The following is a 26,055-nucleotide window of genomic DNA, read 5'->3' as shown; positions in this document are numbered from 1 at the left end:
TAAAGAAGAAAGGAAATAAGAAAGAAAAAAGAAGGAAGGAAGGAGAGAAGGAAGGAAGGAATTTCTTCTTTAATTTAATTTCTTTAAGAAGAAATTATGTTGGGGATAAAGATATTTTGAGTAGAGCTTGGAAGGGCCCAGGGCTACTTCTGTCCTTGTAGTGCCTAGGATTGGACTCAGTGCCACCTTTTTTGTTTCCTTGGTCACACCCTATTGGGTTCAGGGGCTACTTGCACCTTGATGGCACCTGAGGGACCTTGCACTACTGTAGCTGGACCTTAGGCCTGCATGTAAAGCTGTCATAATGCCTTGGACCCATCTCGAACCCAACTCCAGGTCCATCTCCTGCTCTATCACTTGAGCTACCTTTCCAGCTTCTAAAACCCAAGTGATGATTATGAAATACAAAACTGATCATATAAATTTCTTAACATTTCCAGTTACTTCTGACTCCTGTTGGAACAGGTCATTCAGCTGTTGCCACATTGGCTGCCACTCTCCTCTCTACCTTACTCTCAGCATGCTGCCCTTCTTTCACTTCCTTTAAGACTATTGTGCTCCTCCCTCAGGTCCTTTGCTCTGGCTGACCCTTCTGCTTCCCCTTCCCCTTTCGGGCCTTATCTCCCATTCCTCCTTTGCATTTTGACTGAAATATCACTTCCTCAGGAAAGTCTCCCCTGCCACAGCCATGAACAAGTTCCTTGCTAGACCTTTTTAGCTATTTGTGGGCTTTGCTGCCAAAGTCTTTGTCATTGCAATAATCACATAGGTGTTTCACTGTTGAATCAGTGTCATCTCTGTCACTTTAGCCTGAAAAAGTCCCATGATGACAGGACCTTATGCTGTATTCTACTCTTTTTTTCCTTCATCTTTATCTGTTTCTTCCCTCCCTGTGAATTCACCTGGCTGGATCCTATTTTTCTCTAGTTCTCAACCACCTTTCCACCAAAAACTAGGTGAGGTGTTCCTGTTCTGTGACTCTAGAGCACCCCTATGTTCATTGGCCACATTGTATGTAGTGTACATTGGTGAAATTTGTTTAGTGCTTGACTTCCAGGACTCTAAGCTCCAGGAAGACAAGACAGTGTTGTTCTTTTCTCCCTGTGTTTGACACAGAACATACAATCAATAAATACTTTTTTGATGAATGAATAAATGAATTTCAGGCAATGATATATATATATATATATAAATGTTTTGAGATAGTTAAGCACACCATAGAACATAATATTTTTATAAGGTGAAAGACATGAACGTTCAACAGTTATGAGGATATGCTAAACATAAAGCGATATAAAATAGGAGCTATTAAAGAATCACAGAGCACATAGAGAAGGATTTATGTACTGCCAAGTTCCCTGTGAGCAAGTTCACGTCAAAATAAATGGAATCTAAACCCTATAAAAAGTCACCATAAGGGGCCGGAGAGATAGCATGGAAGTAAAGTGTTTGCCTTCCATGCAGAAGGTCAGTGGTTCAAATCCCGGCACCCCATATGGTCCCCCGAGCCTGCCAGGAGCGATTTCTGAGCGTAGAGCCAGAAATAACCCCTGAATGATTTTGGGTGTGACCCAAAAACCAAAGAAAAAAAAGTCACCATAAATACTAGGATGCTTCCCTGGAAAAAATAATGGCATTTGGAAATAGCTGATTAAAACTTCATTAATGCAAAAAAATGTTGCTAGTTCTATAGGAAAGACTATATTAAGAGAAGCATGAGTACTGGAGCTTGGCGAGAAAAGGTCAGAGGTCCCATCTTTACCTTAGCAGACAGGGGTGTCCTAACCAGCTGGTATATCAGCATCAATGACCTAAAGCCTGTGAGTTCATCAGTAACTATCCTCCTAAAATACTTCTAAAAATACAGTTTTCCACACAAAGTAGCCTTTTCTCCAAGGGGTAATCCTTTGATCAATGGGTACACATTAGCTTACTCAGCAATTATATTTTTAAATCTCTATTTTGGAGGGAAAGAGACAATGTGTGGTGGTGCTCATGCTTACTCCTGGCTATTTGCTCAGGCATCACTCCTGGAAGGTCTCAGCGGACTATATGTGGTTCCAAGGATTGAAACCAGGTTGGATGTGTGCAAAAGCCCTACTTCGCATTATCTTTTAATAATAAATGATCTCATTATCATTTTTATTTTTTGGTTTTTCGGGGCCACACCCGTTTGATGCTCAGGGGTTACTCCTGGCTAAGCGCTCAGAAATCGCCCCTGGCTTGGGGGACCATATGGGACACCAGGGGATCGAACCGCGGTCCTTCCTTGGCTAGCGCTTGCAAGGCAGACACCTTACCTCTAGCGCCATCTTGGCGGCCCTGATCTCATTATCTTTTAATGAGTTTCTTTTTTAAAATAAAATTTATAATTGAATCACAATAAGATATAGTTACAAAGTTGTTCATGATTGTCATACAATGTACAACATCCATCTCTTTACCAGTGCATATTTCCTTCCTGCCTTCCCTCAACTGCTCTGTACAGACATTTTTCTTCTTCTTCTTCTTCTTCTTCTTCTTCTTCTTCTTCTTCTTCTTCTTCTTCTTCTTTTTTCTTTTCTTCTTCTTCTTCTTCTTCTTCTTCTTCTTCTTCTTCTTCTTCTTCTTTCTTCTTCTTCTTCTCTCTCTCTCTCTTTCTCTGTCGCACACAAGCACACACACTCTTCCTTTTTTCTCTTAGACACTGTGGTTTGCAAGATGGTTACTAAACTGGCATCATACATATCACGTTACCTCCTTTCAGCATTCAATTATTGCCCAGAGTGATCATTTCCAAGTATAATTGTCATAGTGGTCCCTACTTTGTCCTAACTGCTCTCACCTACTCTTTTTTTTTTTTTTAGTTCTTGGGTCACACCCGGCAGTGCTCAGGGGTTACTCCTGGCTGTCTGCTCAGAAATAGCTCCTGACAGGCACGGGGGACCATATGGGACACCGGGATTCGAACCAACCACCTTTGGTCCTGTATCGGCTGCTTGCAAGGCAAACGCCGCTGTGCTATCTCTCCGGGCCCTCTCACCTACTCTTTGTATAAGCTTCTTACCATCAGTCAGTCCTCTTGGCCTTCATCTTTATTAACTTTGGGTACTATTATCTGACTATCATTTTATATATCTCACAAATGAGTGCGATCATTCTATGTTTATCCCTCCTGACTCATTTTGCTCTGTGAAATCTATCCATGTATAAATATATGTCATGACATTTTTCTAATAGCCACATAGTATTCTATCATGTATATATCACAGTTTTTTAATCACTCATCTGTTCTTGGGCACATGGGTTGTTTTCAGATTCTAACTCTTGTGAATAGTGCTGCAATTAAATTAGGATGCAGATGCTTTCTCTGCATTGTGTTTTTGGGTCACTATAGTTTGGGTTGCTATATTCCTAGGAGCAGTTTTATTGGGTCATATGGGGCTCAATTTTTAGCTTTTTGAGGAATGTCCATATTGCTTTTCCAAAGGTTAAATGAGTCCACATTCAAACCAGCAGTGAATGAGAGTCCTTTTCTCCCCATATTCACACCAGCACTGGTAGTTCTTGTTCTTTTTGATGTGTGATAATTTTGTGGTGTGAGAAATCTCATTGTTGTTTTGATTTGCATCTCCCTAATAACTACTGATGTGTAGCACTTTTTCATGTTCCCTTTAGCCATTTCTATTTCTTCTTTGAGTAAGTTTCTATTCATCTCTTTTCCCATTTTTTGATGTGGTTATATTTTTAAATCTTTGCTTCTATTTGCTTGGTCAGTGTAGTCTTTGCTTTCATACTAAAAGATGGCTTTATTTTCAAAGAAATAAAGAGTTCTGATTTTCTCTATGTACCTTATTGTTTCTGATCTAATATCAAGATCTTTTTTGTTTGTTTTTGTTTGTGGCCACACCCAATGTCTCTGCGGGGTTACTTCTGGCTCTGTGCTCAGAAATTACTCCTGGGGCCAAAGCAGTGGCGCAAATGGTAGTAAGGTGTCTACCTTGCACTCGGCTAACTTAGGACAGACCATGATTAGATCCCCTGGCCTCCCATTTGGTCCCACAAGCCAGGGACAATTTCTGAGTGCATAGGCAGGAGTAACCCCTGAGCATCACTTGGTGTGGCCCAGAAACCAAAAATAAAAAAGAGAAAGAAAGAAAGAAAGAATAATGAAAGAAGAGAAGAAAGAAAGAAAAGAAAGGAAGAAAGGAAAGAAAGAAAGGAAGGAAGAAAAAAGGAAAGGAAAGGAAGGATGGAAGAAAGAAAAAGAGAATAAAGAATGAAAGAAAGAAGAGAAGAAAGGAAGGAAGGAAAGAAAGAAAGAAGGAAAGGAAGAAAGAGAAAAAAGAAAAGGAAGGATGGAAAAAAGAAAGAAAGAAAAAGAAGAAAAAGAGAATAATGAAAGAAAGAAGAGAAGAAAAAAGGAAGGAAGGAAAGAAAGAAAAAAGAAAGAAGGAAAGGAAGAAAGAAAGAAAGAAAGAAAAAAGGAAAGGAAAGGAAGGATGGAAGAAAGAAAGAAAAAGAACAAAGAATGAAAGAAAGAAGAGAACGAAAGAAAGGAAAGAAAGAAAGAAAGAAGGAAGGAAGGAAGGAAGGAAAGAAAGAAAGAAAGAAGGAAAGGAAGGAAGAAAGAAGGAAAGAGAATAAAGAAAAGGAAGGAAGGAAAGAGAAAGAAAGAAAGAAAGAAGAAAGAAAGAAAGAGAAAGAAGAAAGAAAGAAAGAGAGAAAGAAAGAAAAAGAAAGAAAGAAAGAAGAAAGGAAGAAAACATGTACTGGGTGTGGTGGAAGGAAGGAGGGAAAGAAAGAAAGGACAGAAAGAAAGAAAGAAAGAAAGAAAGAAAGAAAGAAAGAAAGAGAAAAAAGGAAAGGAGGAAGAAAGAAGAAAAGAGAAAAAAGGAAAGGAAGGAAGGAAAGAGAAAGAAAGAAAGAAAGAGAAAGAAGAAAAAAGAAAGAAAGAGAGAGAGAAAGAAAGAAGGAAGGAAGAAAGAAAGAAAGAAAGAAAGAAAGAAAGAAAGAAAGAGAGAAAGAAAGAAAAAGAAGGAAGGAAGGAAGAAAGAGAGAGAGAAAGAAAGAAGGAAGGAAGGAAGGAAGAAAGAAAGAGAAAGAAAGAAAGAAAGGAAGAAAGGAAAGAAAGAAAGAAAGAAGAAAGAAAGAAAAAAGAAGGAAGGAGGGAGGAAGTAAATAAGAACAAAGAAAGAAAAAAAGAAAGAAAGAAAGAAAGAAAGAAAGAAAGAAAGAAAGAAAGAAAGAAAGGAAGGAAGGAAGGAGGAAGGAAGGAAGGAAGGAAGAAGAAAGAAAGAAAGAAAGAAGAAAGAAAGAAGAAAGAAGAAAAGAAAGAAAGAAAGAAAGAAGAAAGAAAGAAAGAAAGAAAGAAAGAAAGAAAGAAAAGAAAGAAAGAAAGAAGAAAGAAAGAAAGAAAGAAAGAAAGAAAGAAAGAAAGAAGGAGAAGAAGAAAGAAAGAAGAAAGAAGAAAGAAAAGAAAGAAAGAAAGAGAGAGAGAAGAAAGAAAAGAAAGAAAGAAAGAAAAGAAAGAAGAAAGAAAGAAAGAAAGAAATAAAGAAATAAACAAACAAAGAAATAAATAAAGAAACGAAAGAAATAAAGGAGGGAGGAAGGAAGAAAGAAAGAAAGAAAGAGAAAGAAAGAAGGAAGGAAGAAAGAGAGAGAGAAAGAAAGAAAGAAAGAAGGAAGGAAGGAAGGAAGGAAAGAAGGGAGGATGGAAGGGAGGAAGGATGAAGAAGGAAGGAAGAAAGAAAGAAAGAAAGAAAGAAGAAAGAAAGAAAGAAAGAAAGAAAAAGAAAGAAAAGAGAAAAAGAAAGAAAAAAGAAAGAAAGAAAGAAGAAAGAAAGAATAAAGAAAGAAAGGAAGGAAGGAAGAAAGAGAGAAAGAAAGAAAGAAAGAAAAAGAAAGAACGAAAAATAAAGAAAGAAAGAAAGAAAGAAAGAAAGAAAGAAAGGAGGAAGGAAGGAAGAAAGAAAGAAAGAAAGAGAGAGAAAGAGAGAGAAAGAAAGAAGGAAGGAAGAAAGAAAGAGAGAGAGAGAGAGAAAGAAGGAAGAAAGAAAGAAAGAAAGAGAAAGAAAGAAAGAAAGAAAGAAAGAAAGAAAGAAAGAAAGAAAGAAAGAAAGAAAGAAAGAAAGAAAGAAAGAAAGAAAGAAAGAAAGAAAGAAAGAAAGAAATAGAAAGAAATAGAAAGAAAGAAAGAAAGAAATCCCATGGCAGGCTCATGGGACTAAATGTGATGCCAAATAGACCCTGTTGGTTACATGCAAAGTAAATGTCCTACTCACTGCTCACTGTGCTATTGCTCTGGCCCCTTATATCAAAGTCTTCAATCCATTTTTGTTTGACTTTTGTGCATGGCATTAAAAAAAGATCTGAGGGCCCGGACAGATAGCACAGCGGCATTTACCTTGTAAGCAGCCAATCCAAGGACCAAAGGTGGTTGATTCTAATCCGTGCCTGCCAGGAGCTATTTCTGAGCAGACAGCCAGGAGTAACCCCTGAGCACCGCTGGGTGTGGCCCAAAAACCAAAAAAAAAAAAAAAAAAAAAAAAAATTATTTTATTTTGTTTGTTTGTTTTTGATTTTTGGGTCACACCTGGCAGTGTTCAGGGGTTACTCTTGGCTCTGCACTCAGAAATCGCGCTCCTGGCTGACTCAGAGGACCATATGGGATGCCAGAGATCAAACCCAGGTCCATCCAGGTTTGTCCACGTGCAAGGCAAATGCCCTTGCCTCTGTGCTATCGTTCTGACCCCTAAATTCATTTTATGCATGTAGCTGATCATTTGTCCATTTATTGACGAGGTTTTCCTTGCTCCACTTTATTTTTCTTCTTCTTTATCAAAGATTAATTGACCATATACCTGAGGATCTATCTCAGATATTTAAGTCTATTCCAATGATCTCAGGATCTCTTTATATTCCAATACCATGCTGTTTTAATTACCATCATTTTATAGTACACTTTGGGTTTTTCTATTCCCCAAGGATTACTTTGGACATTCATAGAAGTTTGCTTTCTGTGAATTTCAAGAGTATTTACCTATTTCTTCCTCTTTGACTTCCTCTTCCTCCTTTTCCTCTTCTCTTCTCCTCTCCTCCCCTCCCTTCTCCTTCTTCTCTTCCTCCTTCTCCTCCTCCACTTCCTCCTCCTTCTCCTCCTCTTCCTCTTCCTCCTTCTCCTCCTCCTCTTTCTTCTTCCTCCTTCTCCTCCTTCTCCTCCTCCCCCTCCTTCTTCAAAATGCTCAAGGCATATTCCTGTCTCTACTCAAGAATGATCTTTGGCCATTTTCAGGATTACATTATGTAATGCTTGAGGACTGAACCATGGTGAGCTACATAGAAGACAACACTTTAAACCCAGTACTATCTCTCTGACATTTTTTGTTATTTTTATGCAAATAACCTCTAAACTAAGGAAAGTTTTATGTTATTAAATAGTGTTGAATTTATATTTCACTTTACTTTTGCATTGCTTTATGCTCTTCCATCTACAGAAAAAGCAGACAATTCTGAAAAAGAAGCTCTTATGTCCGAACTCAAAATGATGACTCATTTGGGAAATCATGAAAATATTGTGAATCTTCTAGGAGCATGCACTGTATCAGGTAATAAATTCTCTCTGCAAACAGATAATAAAAAGTATTTTAGGAGAGGTAGGAATCAATAAAAAGTGTTGATTGGTAATCAGGACTTTGTAGTTACCAAGTTTGGAACAAATTTGGGACAAGATATGGGGTGGTATCATACATTTGAGAAATGTGAAGCTGTACTCTTAAAACTGACAGTGTTGTCAACCAATGGTATACCCATAAAATAACATAATTTAGCTTGTATTAAAAGAATATTTGTTTTCATTTCATCCATCAGTTCTCAATGAATTAGACATAAAGTTCTCATTAGTTGATTGGATCAGCCTAAACAAGACCTCCCTTTATGTAACAAATTCCTACCTACTTTAAATGACAACAGCCTTCACATTTATTTTGTGGTATGTGACTCCAACTACTCAGATAATATAATAATAACAGGGAGCCTTCCCTGGAGGTGAGTTGATACGCCCGGAAAAGGGGAAGCCGCTGAACTCTGCTAGAACTCAGATGCCAGCACCTATCTCTGACTGTCTTCTGTGCTGTGCTTCATTCTTGGCCTGATTTCATCCTGTGTGTGGCTTCATCTGCACACGACTAGCCTTCCCTGAGCCTGATTTCATACAGTGTGTGGCTTCATCTGCACATGACTAGCCTTCCCCGGAGCCTTCCCTGGAGCCTTCTCTGGAGGTAAGTTGATATGCACGTAAAGGGGGAAGCTGCTGAACTCTGTTGGCACTCAGATGCCAGCACCTATCTCTAACTGTCTCCTGTGCTGTGCTGCATTCTTGGCCTGATTTCATCCTGTGTGTGACTTCATCTGAGCAGAGCTAGCCTTCCCTGGAGGTGAGTTGATACGCCCAGAAAGGAAGGAGCCAGAGGAGCGCACCCACGTAGCAAAGTGGAGCGGCCGCACACATCATTTAGCCAATGAATATAACCACAACACATAGAAAAACCCACAATACAAGTGTGACAATGGGGGAAACAACACAGGCCAGCGCCAAACATAGAGAATGAAGACAGCAACTCAGATGACCAGAACATGGCCAACCAACTAGTCAGTCTCACAGAAAAGTTTAGAGTCAAAATATGGAAGATGTTCAAAGAACTCAAAGAAAGTATAGAAGAAAAAACTAATAAGAATCAAGAGAATAAGAAGATAGAAATCAGAAAACTCCAAACTGAAATTTTAGGTCAAATAACAGGTCTGAAAAACTCAGTAGATGAATTGAAGAAAAACATGAATGAGCTTTCCCACAGGTTAACAGCAGCTGAGGATACAATTAGTACAGTGGAAGATGAGATGAATAACAACTCCATACAGCAGAAGAGATTGGAAAAACGCCTTAAAGCAAACGATCAAGCAATGAAAAAATTACTCAAAGAATGGGAACAGATGAAAATAGAAGTCTATGATAAGCTCAACAGAAACAACTTAAGAATCATTGGAGTCCCAGAGACCTAGGAAGAAAATCTCCAGGAAGAATCAACGGTCAAGAACATCATTAAAGGGGCTGGAGGGATAGCATGGAGGTAAGGCGTTTACCTTTCATGCAGAAGGTCATCGGTTCAAATCCTGGCATCCCATATGGTCCCCCATGCCTGCCAGGAGCGATTTCTGAGCATGGAGCCAGGAAAAACCCCTGAGCACCGCCGGTGTGACCCAAAAACCACAAAAAAAAAAAAAAAAAAAGAACATCATTAAAAAGAAACTACCAGAGCTAATGAATACATGTGATCAAATCCTGCATGCCCGAAGAGTACCAACTAAAAGAGACCCCAGAAAAAACACCCCAAGACACATCCTAGTCACAATGACGAATCCCACAGATAGAGACAGAATTCTGAAAGCAGCAAGATCAAAAAGAGAAATAACGTTCAAGGGAACATCCTTGAGATTTAGTGCAAACCTGTCACTGGAAACACTCAAGGCCAGAAAGCAGTGGTGGGACATAGTGACAAAACTCAATGAAACAAATACTTTGCCTAGAATACTGCACCCAGCAAAACTCACTTTCAGGTTTGAAGGAACAATACATGGTTTCACAGACAAACAACAGCTCAGAAATTTCACAGACTCAAAACCAGTCTTAAAAGAAAACTGAAAGAACTACTTTAAGACAAGACTGACCAACAGACACAACAAACTTCAATATAAAGATGGCACTAAATCCCAGAACAATTCTTTCTCTCAATGTCAATGGAATAAATGCACCAATTAAGAGACACAGAGTGGCTAAATGGATCAAAAAACTCAATCCAACCTTCTGCTGCCTACAAGAAACACACCTGAATAATCAGAACAAACATAGACTCAAAATAAAAGGCTGGAGGAAAATCATCCAAGCAAACAACACGCATAAAAAAGCTGGAGTGGCCATACTAATTTCAGATGATACAAACTTTATACTCAGGAAAGTTGTAAGGGACAAAGATAGACATTTTATATTAATCAAGGGAAGCAAGCAGGAAGAAATTTTATATTAATCAAGGGAATCAAGCAGGAAGAAATTACTCTCCTAAACATATATGCACTGAATGAGGGGCCAGCAAAATATTTAATACAATTGTTGACAAAATCTGAAAAATAATATCAATTGCAACACAATAATTGTGGGAGACCTCAATATGGTATTTTCAACACTTGACAGGTCAACCAGGCTGAAACCCAACAAGAATATACTAGACCTGAACAGAGAAATGGAAGAAAGAGGCCTAGTAGATATATATAGGAAACTCCACCCCCAGAAACCTGGATACACATTCTTCTCTAATGTACATGGGACATTCTCCAGGATAGACTACATGCTAGCACATAAAACATACCTCCATAATATCAAGAGGATAGAAATTTTTCAGGCTACCTTCACTGACCACAAGGCCCTGAAATTATATGTGAACTACAAAGGGACACAGAAGAAAAACTTTAATACCTGGAAGTTAAACACCCTAATACTGAATAACCAGTGGGTCTGAGATGAAATCAAAGAGGAAATCAAAACCTTCCTAGAAACAAATGACAATGGAGACACAAACTATCAGAACCTATGGGACACAGCAAAAGCGGTACTAAGAGGAAAAGTTATAGCTTTGCAAGCACACATCAGGAAATAAGAAGGGGTTGGGCCCGGAGAGATAGCATAGCAGGGTAGCACAGTTAACATCATGTACAAAGGTAAAATCCAAATGGATTAAAGACCTTGATATCAGACCCGAAACCATAAGATATATAGAACAACACATAGGCAAAACACTCCAGGACATTGAGACTAAAGGCATCTTCAAGGAGGAAACTGCACTCTCCAAGCAAGTGAAAGCAGAGATTAACAGATGGGAATATATTAAACTGAGAAGCTTCTGCACCTCAAAGGAAATAGCGCCCAGGATACAAGAGCACCCCACTGAGTGGGAGAAACTATTCACCCAATACCCATCAGATAAGGGGCTAATCTCCAAAATATACAAGGCACTGACAGAACTTTACAGGAAAAAAAATTTAATCCCATCAAAAAATGGGGAGAAGAAATGGACAGACACTTTGACAAAGAAGAAATACAAGTGGCCAAAAGACACATGAAAAAATGCTCCACATCACTAATCATCAGGGAGATGCAAATCAAAACAACTATGAGGTACCACCTCACATCACAGAGATTGTCACACATCACAAAGAATGAGAACAAGCAGTGTTGGTGGGGATGTGGAGAGAAAAGAACTCTTATCCACTGCTTTGGGAATGCCGTCTAGTTCAACCTTTATGGAAAGGTTGGAGATTCTTCCAAAAACCTCCAACCTTTATGGAAAGGTTGGAGATTCTTCCAAAAACTGGAAATCAAGCTCCCATACGATCCAGCTATACCACTCTTAGGAATATACCCTAGGAACACAAAAATACAATACAAAAATTTCTTCCTTACACCTATATTCATTGCAGCACTATTTACCATAGCAAGACTCTGGAAACAGTCAAGATACCCTTCAACAGATGAATGGCTAAAGAAACTGTGGTACATATACACAATGGAATATTATGCAGCTGTCAGGAGAGATGATGTCATGCAATTTTCCTATACATGGATGTACATGGAATCTATTATGCTGAGTGAAATAAGTCAGAGAGAGAAAGATGCAGAATTGTCTCATTTATGGGTTTTAAGAAAAATGAAAGACATTCTTGCAATAATAATTTTTAGACACAAAAGAGAAGAGGGCTGGAAGTTACAGCCCACCCATGAAGCTCACCACAAACAGGGATGAATTTAGTTAGAGAAATAACTACATTGTGAACTACCCTAACAATGAGAATGCATGAGGGAAATAGAAAGCCTGTCTAGAGTAAAGGTGGGGGTAGGGTGTGGAGGAGAGAGATTTGGGACATTGGAGATGGGAATGTTGCACTGGTGATGGGTGGTGTTCTTTACATTGCTAAAACCTGAACACAATCATGTATGTAATCAAGTTGTTTAAATAAAATATATATTAAAAATATAATAATGACAGTAGCTACAGAACATGGCCATGGCTCTGATGGGCTATCTGGAAAGAGATAGTCAGTCAGGTTTCCCACTCTATTTTTCCAAAATTCATTAGAACATGATCTTCAGTGCTCTCACTTCTGCCTAGAAATACCCAGATGATGTGTCTTAGGTTATTCTTTCTAGTACAGCAGCCTGAGACTGGGATTTAAAATGGAGAAAAGAGAAAATGAGGGCTTGGAGATGGACTTTTCCCTTCTTGGGCAAGAAACAAAAATCAAGTATTTAAGAAATACTCATTTTAGACTAATTTTTTCTAATTAGAACTGGAGAACTCAATGATCAATGATTATGATTATGATTATGATTATGTGGTAAGGACACATGTACAGGAAACAAAGTAGAAGGTGAAACATAACGCTTTTCAAAGAATTTGATCACAAAACTGAAGTTGAACAGAAAGTTTAGGGAGAGAGAGACTATGAGACTTTCAAAGTCATAAAAGAAACGAATTCTTAGAGAGTAAGTTGTCTGCATTTTTTAGTATTTCTGTATCTCTAATTAACACCGTCACTGTTTCAGGACCTGTTTACTTGATTTTTGAATATTGTTGCTATGGTGATCTTCTCAACTATCTAAGAAGTAAAAGAGAAAAATTTCACAGAACATGGACAGAGATTTTCAAAGAGCACAATTTTAGCTTTTATCCTACTTACCAATCACATCCAAATTCCAGGTAAGAGAATGGACCATACCTACATAATTATACATTATAGAACACCAGGTTCTATAACACATCTATCTGCCCAGTTCCTACAGGCCATATTCCAGCATAGTGTGGGCTATGGAGTCTCCAAATGGAATAGATTTAATTAAGATAGTCCTCATGTTGATTTGGAACAAGAAAACTTATCCCATTCCTACTGTTCAGATACTGTAGCTGAGTCATTGTCTACCTATGCTCAAATCATATCCTTGATACATTCAGTTTGGAGGAATCTGGTAAATATAAAGGTATTTCTAGCGGTGGGGGCAGAGTAATGGCACAGGCCTGTGCCTGTGTATCAGTACTGTGCCTCAGTATCTCATATGGTCCCGAGCCTGCCAGGAGCGATTTCTGAGCACAGAGGCAGGAGTATCCCCTGAGTGCTACTGGTTGTGGCCCCAAAACAAAAACAAACAACAACAACAAAAACCCCAACAGTATTTCTAGAGAGAACTAGCTCTTTTTCCAACTTCTTTGACATATTCCTTGAAGGCAGCGTGAGTTATGGGAGTATTTTCTATTCTAGCAAAAGAATTTTAAGCTCACAAATTAGATTTTTTAAACTTGGGGCAGCTTGATTGACAAAATGTGAAAGGGACAAAGTAAATTAGTGGTGAAATTGTTAGTCCTGCTATGCAGTGTGTGTGTCATCTGTGGAGTTCCTGAATGATTGGCAGGACTGATGGAACTTCTGCTTGGAGTGTGTAGGGTGCTGTAGGAGTCTAATGGAGTGTTTGTGCTCATCCTTGAAATTTTCTTGCCAACTATTAAATATATTAGCATTATAACATCTTCCTCTGAATAAATTCATAGGCATTCTTTGAGAGTAAGACTCCTCAATCAACAGTTTATTCCTATTTTCTGCCATAGGTAGAAGCTCTCCCTTATTCTTAAGCACATTTGTAAGAATTTTCTCTTTATGAGTGACTTTTGGAGACTCAAGATACATTCTTTTTACATGAAAATTTTGTCAGTTTCTTTGACCTTGTAGGGTCTGAAACGGAGATTCCGTTTCTTAATAACTTAAGGTCCAAAAAGATGCTCAGGCTTGGTTTCATGAAGCCGTCCTTTGTCATCGTTCCCAGTAACACCAGGCCTCCTTTTACACTCATTTCTCAGTCATATTCTAAAAGAAAACAATGACTAAAAAAAAAGAAAGAAAGAAAGAAAGAAAGAAAGAAAGAAAGAAAGAAAGAAAGAAAGAAAGAAAGAAAGAAAGAAAGAAAGAAAGAAAGAAAGAAAGAAAACAATGACAACACTTATGCTCTCTCTTTATGACCAGTGTTGTCTTCCATGGTCACTTATGGAATTAATTTTAGTGTCTTTTATTTCTCTTGTCTCTGGGTTATTAAATACACTGGTACAACTACTTTTTAAATACTTGCGATCTGAAAGTATTAAGTCATTTGGAATTTTTTAAATTAGAATAAACTTGTGTGTTGGAAAAAATTGAACCACTATATATGGAGTTCTATATTACAATAATCTATGAAAGAAATTTTTGTAATTACTATCTATTATTTTCATAGGAATGTAACTTTTTTTCAATTTCTAAAAAGTTAAAGACTCATTTTTCTTTTGTTTTGTTTGTTTTTTTTGGTTTCTGGGTCACACTGGGCAGTGCTCAGGGATTACTCCTGGCTCTATGCTCAGAAATCGCTCCCGGCAGGCTCGGAGGACCTTATGGGATGCCAGGATTAAAACCACCGACCTTCTGCATGCAAGGCAAATGCCTTACCTCCATGCTATCTCTCCGGCCCCGTAAAGACTCATTTTTAAGAATTAAAGAATGGCAGGCTGGAGAGAGTACAGCAGGTAGAGTGCTTGCCTGTCACATGACCAACTGAAGTTTGATCCCTGACAAATCACATGATCCTTTTTGCATCACCAGGAATTATTCCTGAGTGTAAAGCCAGGTGAAAGCCTAAGCATCACTTGATGTGACCCCAAAACTAAAAACAAAAGGATGACAATACAAATAAATAAGAATGAAGAATGCCTTGTGGAAGATTAGCACTACATGAACTTTAAGGAAAGTTGACTGAGTTTAGAAACAGAAGAATGGGGGCTGTAGAGATAGCACAGCTGTAAGGTGTTTAGGCGTTTGCCTTGCATAGCAGAAGGTCGCTGGTTCGAATCCTGGCATCCCATATGGTTCCCCGAGCCTGCCGGGGAACGTAGAGCGTAGAGCCAGGAATAACCACTGAGGATTGCCGAGTGTGACCCAAAAACTAAAAACCAAAAAAAAAAAAAAAAAAGAAACAGAAACAGAAGAATGTGTGAATCAAAAGTTGAACTTTAGGGGACTAGAGGGATAGCACAGCAGTAGTGCATTTGTCTTGCATTCGGCCCATCCAGAACAGATGGTGGTTCAAATCCTGGCATCCCATTTGGTCCCCCAGGCCTTCCAGGAGTGATTTCTGAGCACAGAGCCAGAAGTAGCCCCTGAGCACCTCCAGATGTGACCCCCCCAAACAAAAACAAACAAGCAAACAAACAGTTGAACTTTAAGGCCAGAGCGATAACGCAGAGGGTATGGTGTTTGCTTCGCACTGGGCTAAACCAGGTTCTATCCCTGGCATCCCATATGGGTTCCCTGAGACAGCCAGGGATAATTTCTGATTGCAGAACAAGGAGTAACTCCTGAGCACTGATGGGTATGAGCCATGGTAAAAATGATGACCAATTCTATTTTATAGATGAAACTGAATATGAAAACCAAAAAAAAAAAAAAAAGCTGGAGGAAGAAGAAGACTTGAATGTGCTTACATTTAAAACAAACAGTCGCACTTTATATTTATTTTTTGGATTTAGAACATCATATTTGTTGTTTTACAAAGCCTAATTTCTCTATTGTAAATGTGATTTTGAGACTCTGTTCAGAAGTTTGAGACAGAATTGAGTGAAGTTCTCTTTGAACCAAAAAATTCCCATACAAATAACAGAGCTCACTTACAATGATGCTTTATAATATCCAGAAAAAATTAGCACGATGAGGCTATGATTTTTTTTTAATTTTTTATTTGTAATTATGAGAACAAGGATGCAAAGAAAGAGGACAAGGTAAAGTTACAGTGGAAGGACAATACATAACATAATTCTCAGAAGTCCCCTTGCTGATATCCCAACTTTGAAATTTCATCCAAAGAACATTAAGATTGTAACACACTATAATATTTCTTAACAGCACACAAGGCAATCTAAAGCCATAAAACTTACATAGCTCCTTAAACATTACAGGCATAGCATTTTTTTTTACATTTCCATATTCATGCATATTAGCTTAAGTTGACCTCAAATCTTAACTGGGTTCTTTTTAAGGATTAGAGTCAAAGGAGCACAGCAAAAATGGTGTTAGAGTGGCAATTGTTGTTTGCATAGGCCCACCAAAATATGAGGGACATGGAAAGAAATAACCTTGGCCTAAATACAAAAAGACCCGACCCCTGAAGGTTCCTGGCACAAGACCAACTCTAGGCTCCAGGCAAGCTAGATCGTCCAATCCAAGACATTGTCTGTAGTGCCAACACACTTATATTTTTCACACAGTCTCTGTTGTTGGTATCAAGCTTCTGTATTTAAGATCCTGGAATCTGTATATCCAACATTGAAGTCAGGATGTGGAGCGTCCTCTGGTTTCACCTTACAATCAAAGGGCAATGCAGGGAGCCCTGTCCTGTAAGCAAATCGTTGTTGTTGTTAAGTCTTCTCAGTGTTAATGGAAGTCTCTTTTGAGCAGGACAATGTCTGAGCAGTGTAGAGTCTTCCTTGGTAGAGGATTGCTTCCAGGTGATGCTATAGACCAGCCTGGATGTTTTGTGGATGGCTTCCCTGGTTCAGGGGAATGTCCTTTCTTCTGAGGTCTGTGCCAGGTCGTTATGACAATGTTCAGGGTGTAAGGTCCCTTTGCACTATAAGATTAGTCTGTACCAATCTCTATTAGATAGGATCTTATTTATATGTATAGTATTTTCCCATTTTAATGTGCCTATGCAAAAAAGGAGCAATGCCACGTGGTGTTCTTGGCCCATAAGGGGGTGATAAGAACAATTATGGTTCAATCATAAGCATTAATCTGGGGGACTCTTTCTCTAAGATTCCTTGTTAAACAGCTCAAAAAGAGAAGAAGAAAAGCGGTTAGAATCGTCACTATATAAGACAACATTTAGTAAGGATTATAGCTGTCAGAGAAAAAAAACCAAAATATTCTAAAGAAATACGTGTCCATTTTATGTATCTTGAAACAGTTTGGGGTTGTTACACACAATGCACGGCTTTGGTCTGTGATAACGCTTGTACACTACTGATTAAAAAGAGTAATGTAGATTAGAGATGTTTGGGGGGGGATAGAGAGTAAAGGAATAAAAAAGAGCTTTGTAGGGATGTGGGAAAGGGCACGATACATAGTAAAGATTCTGGATACGTAAAAAGTAACATAACAGTAGGAATGCACTTAATATATGAAGTACGCGCGGGGGCTAGCGCGGATTTCTCCCCCGCCTCCCCCCAGGGCCCGATTAACCAGGCGTGGCCCTGAAGACCCACCAGGTTTGGGGGGATCTTGGCCCCCTGGACTAGGAGTTCAGCCCAGGGGACCTGTGGCTAGCTGTCCTGCCCAGAGCCCCCCACATACCAGTCAAACTCCCAGAAATCCTGGCATGTGGAGTGGTCTGAGCCCAGCCGTGCCTCTGCAGTTTTGGGATGCAAAGGGCGGGATTTCTCCCCCGCCTCCCCCCAGGGCCCGATTAACCAGGCGTGGCCCTGAAGACCCACCAGGTTTGGGGGGATCTTGGCCCCCTGGACTAGGAGTTCAGCCCAGGGGACCTGTGGCTAGCTGTCCTGCCCAGAGCCCCCCACATACCAGTCAAACTCCCAGAAATCCTGGCATGTGGAGGATGAGGCTATGATTTTAATTTAAAAGCCATTACTTTGATGAGTTAGTTTTGTAGTGAGTTGTCTACTCAAAGCAACATAAATAATGATCATTTTAAAACTAATTTTTAATAGCATGCCTGGTTCAAGAGAAGTTCAAATACACCAGGACTTGGATCATATCTCAGGGTTCAACGGAAATTCATTTCAATCTGAAGGTAATATTTTTTTATTCTCACTAATAACATTTTTACATGGAAATGGGTGCAAAATTTTGTGCTAGCTATTTTCAGCTGAATTAACATTGCTCTAGTAATTGATTAGATAAATACTTGCATATATTCAGTAAATTTTGAAAATTATGTAAAGGTTTAATCAATCAATAGAAAATGAATAGATTTATTTTTATATAAACAAACTACCAAGCCTATCTTAGACTACTTCTTTGACTAATTTCAAATAATTTGAATTTTAGCCTGAATTTTAGCCAAGGGCAGTTGATCAAATTCATCTGGTGCCTGCTATAGGTTACATAAAATATTTAGTTGGTTTCTGAATGTGCTATAAGGGGATTCACAAACACATACTGTCTTGTTTATTCTGTCATCTTTTCAGGAGAGCCCTTTGTGTTAGCTATTTTTTGAGTGCATATATGCAAAAGCATGCTTTTCTTTCCAATACCATTATAGTAATACATATATATATAATTAAGCAAGTTATATATTTTCAATGTCTAAATATATTTACAAAATATAAATATTTATAATATATAAGCCAACAGATTATCTAAAGTGTATTTAAATATTTTTTATTGAGACTATTGTGAATTACAAGTTCTTTCTAGTTGAATTTCAAGCATAGTGACTGAATTAGGGCCATTCCCTTCACCAGTGTAAGGTGTATTTATTTAGTGTTCAGTTAATAAAACTGAGGACAACTTTTATTTTGTTAGGTTATTCTTCTTAAAGTTATAAATTAATTAGAAACCTCCTATTACCTGAAATGTAGGGATAAAAAGAGTTTTGTTGTCATACAGTGGAGTAACTTCCACTTCCTTCATTTTCTGCTTTGATAACTTTGGACAAGTTGTGTTTGACTCACAATTTTCTTATTTATGAAGTGAGCCTAGTACTTTTCTTTGTAAGACCTTTAAAAGAATTAAATGGAAGGAAGCTGTGGGATGAAAGTGCACAATTTGATGCATAAAATATAGTAGATTAATGTTCTCATAATGGGACATACTGCTTTGTGAAGAAGAGTATATAAGACTCCTGCCAGGCCCAGAGAGATAGCACAGCGGTGTTTGCCTTGCAAGCAGCCGATCCAGGACCCAAGGTGGTTGGTTCGAATCCCGGTGTCCCATATGGTCCCCCGTGCCTGCCAGGAGCTATTTCTGAGCAGACAGCCAGGAGTAACCCCTGAGCACCGCTGGGTGTGGCCCAAAAACAAACAAAAACAAACAAACAAACAAATAAAAACTCATGCCAAATTAGGAGGTTGTGAGAGCAAAGCAAGAAGAGACATTATCCCTCTTACCAAAAAGAGGGCTTTTATAGATAGCACAGTTCTCAGTTTAGCTGGCTTGGATTGCTCATATAGGGAGAATGCTGTGATAGCTTCCATTTGTATTCCCTAAATTCCATTTGTATTCTCCAAATTCTTACTTAAAGATGGCTTACTATCCTCTGCAATAAAAGTTAAGGCAACTTCTTGGAGCCACAGTAAAAATGAGGACCAATTCTATTTTATAGATGAAATTGAATACGAAAACCAAAAAAGGCTGGAGGAAGAAGAGGACTTGAATGTGCTTACATTTGAAGATCTTCTTTGTTTTGCCTATCAAGTTGCCAAAGGAATGGAATTTTTGGAATTTAAGTCGGTAAGCTCCTTTTAAAGAAGAAACTAACCACAGCAAAAAATTATATTTTAAAAAATATAATTTTTAAAAGAGGGTTTTTTTTTTTCTTATTTATTTTTATGTGTGTCCCTTAAGGTTTCTTTCTCCACCTCCACCACCATTCCCACTATTGAAATCACATAGGATATTCTTGGCTAATTATACTCCTGGCCTTGTATCTCTTATAAGATAATGGTTATCACAGCCCTTCAGTTTGTTCAAAAGATTCTTAGAGGTCCAGATAGGAAGTCTTTGGGATTTCTTGCTCAGAATAAGATGTGGCTCCTTCAGATTTTCAGGTTGTTCCTTGCATGTGGAATTCACTTTGGGGGATTGAGTGGGGAGTGAGTGGAGGCACAATTCAGCACACTCGGCTTATCACGACAGACAACTTGGATGCCTTTGCTTCAGAGCCGTGTGCTGCAGTGGCCTGCAGTAAACCTTCAGCCTCTGCCATCTATTATGACTGTGTGATACTAAGTTCATGGAATCTGCCCCAAATGGTGGCTTCTACCAGGAATTTGCATTTTCTTTATATTTGCCTTTCTGCCTAGCCATTCTCTGTCTTTTCTAATATCCTGGGATCTTAGGCAGATTGATGTCATTCTTAGACATTTATCTTTGTTTTCTTACTGTCCATGATGTGCCCTTTGTTTCCCAAGATTTTTTCTCCTCTTTTCCTTTTGAGTTTCCCTTTTTCTCTTCCACGCTCATTCTTTCATTCTATTCCCTGACTTTTGAAAGACTAACCCGAAAGTGTCTATTTAAAAAAACATTTTACTGTCCAGGGGCTAGAGCAATGGTTAAAACTAGTAGGGTATTTGCCTGGTACGCAGCTGACCCCACATTCAATCTTCTACAGAAGGACCTCATAGCCCTCAGGGAATGATCCCTGAGTACAGAGCCAGGAGAAAGCCCTGAGTATTACCAGGTATGCATCCCCTCACACACAAATTTACTGTCTGGCCTGCTGATAGGGCACTTGCCTTGCATGCAGCCAAGATTTGATCAGAATTTTATCTCAGATACTCCACATAGTCCTCTTAGCTCACCCCATATAGTACCTGGTAACCCACATGGTCCTCTGGGTATAACAAGCAGCCAGTATAGCCTTAAAACAAATAAATAAAAAAAAAAGAAACAAAAAGTATTGTCTTAGAGAAATAGTTGCCTTGCAACAGCCAACCAGGGTTCTATCCCTTACATTCCGTATGGTCCCTTAAATCTTTCCAGGAGTTATCCCTGAGTTAAAGAAATGACTAAACTCTGAACACTGTTGGATATGACCCACAAACAAAAAAGCAGAAAGAAAAAAGAAAGATATAAAAGAAAAGAAAATTTAATGTCCTAAGGGGGATATGTATGCAAGGGTATGAGTACTTTTGTGTTTTTTGCATGCAGAACCCCTGGTTTTAATATGTAGCAAATATGTACCTCCAAGCATAGTAAGTAATTTCCAAGCACCACCGAATGCCAACTGTCTCTGAAATAATGTTTGATGTCAGTTATGGTTTAATTTGAAATAAAAGGTTAACATGAAGGGGCCGGAGAGATAGCATGGAGGTAAGGTGTTTGCCTTTCATGCAGGAGGTCATCGGTTCGAATCCCGGCGTCCCATATAGTCCCCCGTGCCTGCCAGGAGCAATTTCTGAGCCTGGAGCCAGGAATAACCCCTGAGCACTGCCGGGTGTGACCCAAAAACCAAAAAAAAAAAAAAAAAAAAAAAAAGGTTGACATGAAATAAATAGCTAGGGTGGGGAGCAGGGAGTCTGCTCATGGTAGCAACTAAACTGATCAAACAATTACAAGAGACTTGTAAGATTATATTTAAAAATTGTGAAACTTTATTAAGTGATAAAAAGGCTTTAAATAAATGAGTTACCTGTTTCTAGAGAATAAGCTTTATGTTCTAAATAAAGTCAGTTCTGGTCAAAGAAACAGTACAGGGGTAAGGTATCTACCTTGTGTGCAACCTACACAGGTTGGATTCCCAGCCCACATTTGGTCTCCCAAGCACTACCACTAAAACTTCCTGAGCATGGAGCCAGAGTAAGCTCCAACCACTGCCAGATATGCCCACTCCATGCTTCTCCCAAAAAGTAATTTCTCTCCAAATTAATCTGTATAGTTCCCTGATTTCAATTTGAATCGTTTTCATTTGGCGGGGGGTTAGACCTGGTAGTGCTCAGGGGTTACTTCTGGCTCTATGCTCAGAAATCACTCCTGGCAGGCTCAGGGGACCATATGGGATACCGGGATTTGAACCAGTGACCTTCTGATGAAAGGCAAACGCCTTACCTCCATGCTATCTCTCCAGCCCCTCAATTTGAATCTTTTTGTTTTGTTTTGTTTTCAGTTTTTGGGCCATAACCAGCAATGCTCAAGGCTTTCTCCTGGCTCTGTGCTCAGAAATCGTTCCTGGCAGACCATATGGGATGCCAGGGATTGAACCACTGTCCATCCTGGGATGGCCGCTTGCAAGGCAAATGCCCTACCACTGTGCTATCTCTCTGGCCTCTCAATTTGAATATTAAGGGTTGTTTTGTTTTCCTCAGATAGTAAAAGGGATTACTTTTTTGCTCTTTTATTTTTATAAATATGAATATCCTTTTTTTAAAATTTTTTTTATTTAAACAACTTTATTACATACATGATTGTGTTTGGGTTTCAGTCATGTAAAGAAAAGTCACCAGTGCAACATTCCCATCACCAATGTCCCAAATCTCCCTCCTCCCCACCCAACCCCTGCCTGTACTCTAGACAGGCTTTCTATTTCCCTCGTACATTCTCATTATTAGGATAGTTCAAAACGTAGTTATTTCTCTAACTAAACTCATCCCTGTTTGTGGTGAGCTTTATGAGGTGAGCTGTAACTTCCAGCTCTTTTCTCTTTTGTGTCTGAAAGTTATTAGATGTGAATATCCTTGATCAAATGTTGCTGTTGTTATTTTTTTTTTTAGATTTATAATGCATTTATTTGGAAATTCTTGTCAAACTTAAGAGAACTATAACATTACAATCTGAAAGTAGGGTCTCTTTTAAAATTCATATAAATATGGTACAAATTTGAAATAGGTTTGTTCACTTTAAGATTTTTTGCAAAACGAGACAGAATACGAAGTTGAAATAAGTGGCATTTGTTTGCCTTTTCACCTTCCCTTTTATGAACCCATACATATACCAAAATACAAACTTGACAAGGCCACTGCTTTAAGAGTGTTCAATATGTGAAAGAATTTGTACATTAGTTCTTGTTAAAAATGACTGTTCCCTCCTCTATTAGCAAGGCACTTGGTGATTTCATCTGTGCTCAGGAAACAGACATCCTGGCCTTGAGCTACATATAAAATTTTATTTTGCATTTTCTTCAAATATTATTTCAGGCTACTGTTACATAAACAAGTTCTCCAAAGAAAAAGTCTTTTGGCCTGGAATATTTAATAATAATAACTATAGAATTTTAAGACCTTTGATCTGTTCTATAGAAGAAATCACACCTAAGAGGTGACTTCATATACAGCCACCTCCAATGAACCTGACTGGAGCAACCACTGTGAAGGACACGTGGGAGAAGTGACAAAAGTCTCATTCCCAGCTCTGGGAGCCCTTAAGAAATGAAGGTGCACTCGAAACTTACACTTCAAAAGTTTTCTTTTAATGAGTTTGCTTCAAAGACTTGAACTTCAAGAAGCAAGAATTTAAAAAAGAGAACTTGCTATATAGCCACAAAGTTGATTTCTAACTTAAATTACCAGGCAATAGCTCATAAAACCAGCTGTCTCAAAGACAGTGTTACCTTTATTAAAAAACGGATAGACATAGCAGCACTTAGAAAATAACAGTTCATAAAAGGCATTGTACATTGTCAACTGATCGTGTGAAAGGGCAAGCCCCCAGCACAGCTGGTTGCAGGCTGCTCACATCATAATGCTCACAACTGTCTGTTCCATTTAGTTCAACAAAATCCAGAACACCCGATAGGAGACCAAAAGCAACATGGCACTCCTCAACTTCAAGCCATTGTTATTTGTGTAAATAGTCAATGAAGTCAAGTATCACCCTCCTTAGCAGCATCTGGAGCACTCATTGGTGTTCTGGAGGTGGCTGGTGTACTTGACCCATATATTTTTAAAAAAATCTAAGTATTCAATAAAAACACTTCTCCCTGTCCAATGCCATCAACAAATCACTTCTGTTGCAGAAAAGACATGTTCTTCCACTTAAATATCTGTAAAAGCTAGTCTAGTGCATGTCTCTGCTGCCATAGACAGAAGAGAACTTGTAACAGGAATTTCTGCACAACTGTCTTTGGTGGAGAATGCTGGTGCGGTCATGCTGTTTCCTGCTCATTGCTCTGCTTCTCACTGCTCTGTGGTGGAGTGAGGACCCCAGAAGGGAGAGGAGAAATTCTACTTTGTTCAGACAATATGGCTTTCTTGGCTTGGGCTTTGTCCAGCAAATCCAAACTATTTATGTGGGTCTGGATGTTATGTGCATCTTCAATAGGAACACCCCTGAAGAGCTTAAGTTTTGAACTTCCTGTCTCCCTTATAACCATGGCAAATGGAACCATCCACTTGACACACTTCTCTATATCACACCACTGATACCCTGAAACTTTTTGCATCAATTCAGAGGAAGAGAAATGATACAAGGCAGAAGCAGCAAGAATACCATAGGAAAATTCTAAGCAGCCAACATCCAGAACACAGAGATCTAAAAGCTCTGCAATCTGTATGAAGATCTGCTGAGGATACTGTGGCAAGAGCACTTCATAAACATCATTTAGATATGCCACCTGCATGTATACATTCAGCCAGGACACAACGGTCAGGGGACTTAACTGCCAATTTAGGGATTGCATGATGATCAATTCCATGTTAAGAATTTGATCTCCTGAACAAGCCCCATCCGTAACATAAGCAAACTGGTGCAACTTGGGAGGATAGATTTCCTCAAGTTTGGCAGCAATAAATAAAGATGAAATTCCAATAAGTTGCAAAAGGGTTTTTACAATATTTTGTTGTGTTGCCATGTACCGATCAAAGAAATCCTGTGCCAAGTAAAATGTCTCTCTGTGAAGTTTATAGACTTCACACACCTCCATCAACCAATCCAGGAGAATTGCTCGCATTTTAGGCTGCAGAAGAGGATGTCGCTGCATAAAGTGCTTATCTCTTAAGTAGGTCTTTTCCTTGTTTAACATTATTTTCCAAACCTCCTCTCTATTTGCCCAATTCAGTATAGGCAGTGGTGAGGCTCTAGATGGGGCAAAGCTCTGAGGATCAGACACAGAGGTTGAGTTGATCAGCTCATCTTCTTCTTTGTCAGGTGTGGGAATCAAGGAGCAGGGGTTTACACAGACTGCTTTATTATTATTGTCCCGTGGCAGTGTATTACTACATTGGCTTGTCGTAGCCCGGTCAATTTTGGCAATTTCTTCATCTGGATCCACGGCCACATTGGCCTTTCTTTTCCTGGAGCGCACCGAGACCTCGTTGCTGCCACTGTCCTCTTGCACGGGACCCCGTTCCTTGACAACATCCCTCTCCCTCCTCTCCCTCGGCATGGCGCGGGGCTCGCACGTCGGGGCCGAAGCCGCTCGGGCGGGGCGGGTGTCGGCGGCCGGCGGGTGGAAGCAGTCCCTGCCGGGGAGCAGCGGCGGGGAGCCGGGCAGCGGGAGCCGGGCGGCGGGCGGGCCGGGCCGGGCCGGGTCGGGTCTGGTCGGCTGAGCGCGCGGCAGCGGCGGTGGCGGGATCGGCTCCGCGCCTGCCCCCTACACCGCGCAGGCTGCCTCGCCGGCTGCTCCTGCGCCCGGCCGAGAGCGGGACATTTAAAAAATCCCAGCGCGCGGCGCCCGCCCGGCCCGCCCTCGCGCCTCCCGCCACCCGCCGCGCCGCCCCGCCCCGGCCCCAGCCCCTCGGCGGCTGCCCCGAGCGCCGCCTCACCCCCGCGCCGCGCGATGCGGGGCCGCTTGACAGGGTCTGCGCGCCTTAGGGGGCGTGCTGTTGTTATTTTTTAAATACCATCTCTTACTTTTTTTTTTTTTTTTTGGTTTTTGGTTTTTGGGCCACACCCGGCGGTGCTCAGGGGTTACTCCTGGCTGTCCGCTCAGAAATAGCTCCTGGCAGGCACGGGGGACCATATGGGACACCGGGATTCGAACCAACCACCTTTGGTCCTGGATCGGCTGCTTGCAAAAGGCAAACGCCGCTGTGCTATCTCTCCGGGCCCATCTCTTACTATTTTTGTTTGTTTTGGTTTTTTCTTTGGCCACACCCATTTGATGCTCAGGAGTTACTCCTGGTTAAGCGCTCAGAAATTGCCCCTGGCTTGGGGGGGGGGGCATATGGGATGCCGGGGGATCGAACCGCGGTCCTTCCTTGGCTAGTGCTTGCAAGGCAGACACCTTACCTCTAGTGCCATTTCGCCGGCCCCAAATCTCTTACTATTTTTACACCCCTCATCTTT

At 39.9% G+C, this 26,055-nt stretch overlaps 2 protein-coding genes across 2 annotated transcripts in view; one reads left to right on the top strand and one right to left on the bottom strand.

The window, feature by feature from the left end:
* Positions 1-26,055, top strand: part of FLT3 (fms related receptor tyrosine kinase 3) — a 141,895-nt gene that overhangs the window by 91,552 nt on the left and 24,288 nt on the right. The window contains exons 16-19 of the mRNA XM_049778220.1: positions 7,479-7,589; positions 12,632-12,785; positions 17,823-17,905; positions 19,439-19,566. Coding sequence (XP_049634177.1) covers positions 7,479-7,589; positions 12,632-12,785; positions 17,823-17,905; positions 19,439-19,566 — 476 coding nt within the window. The remainder of the gene's footprint in view (positions 1-7,478; positions 7,590-12,631; positions 12,786-17,822; positions 17,906-19,438; positions 19,567-26,055) is intronic.
* Positions 23,897-25,153, bottom strand: LOC126015667 (G1/S-specific cyclin-E1-like). Its single transcript, XM_049778269.1, has one exon. The coding sequence runs from the start codon at positions 25,151-25,153 to the stop codon at positions 23,915-23,917; it is 1,239 nt and encodes a 412-aa protein (XP_049634226.1). The 3' UTR covers positions 23,897-23,914.

Source organism: Suncus etruscus, chromosome 8 (assembly GCF_024139225.1).
Source record: "Suncus etruscus isolate mSunEtr1 chromosome 8, mSunEtr1.pri.cur, whole genome shotgun sequence".
Lineage (NCBI taxonomy): Eukaryota > Metazoa > Chordata > Mammalia > Eulipotyphla > Soricidae > Suncus > Suncus etruscus.
The sequence above is the reverse complement of the archived record's forward strand: the minus strand, read 5'-3'. Positions and strand labels throughout refer to the sequence as shown.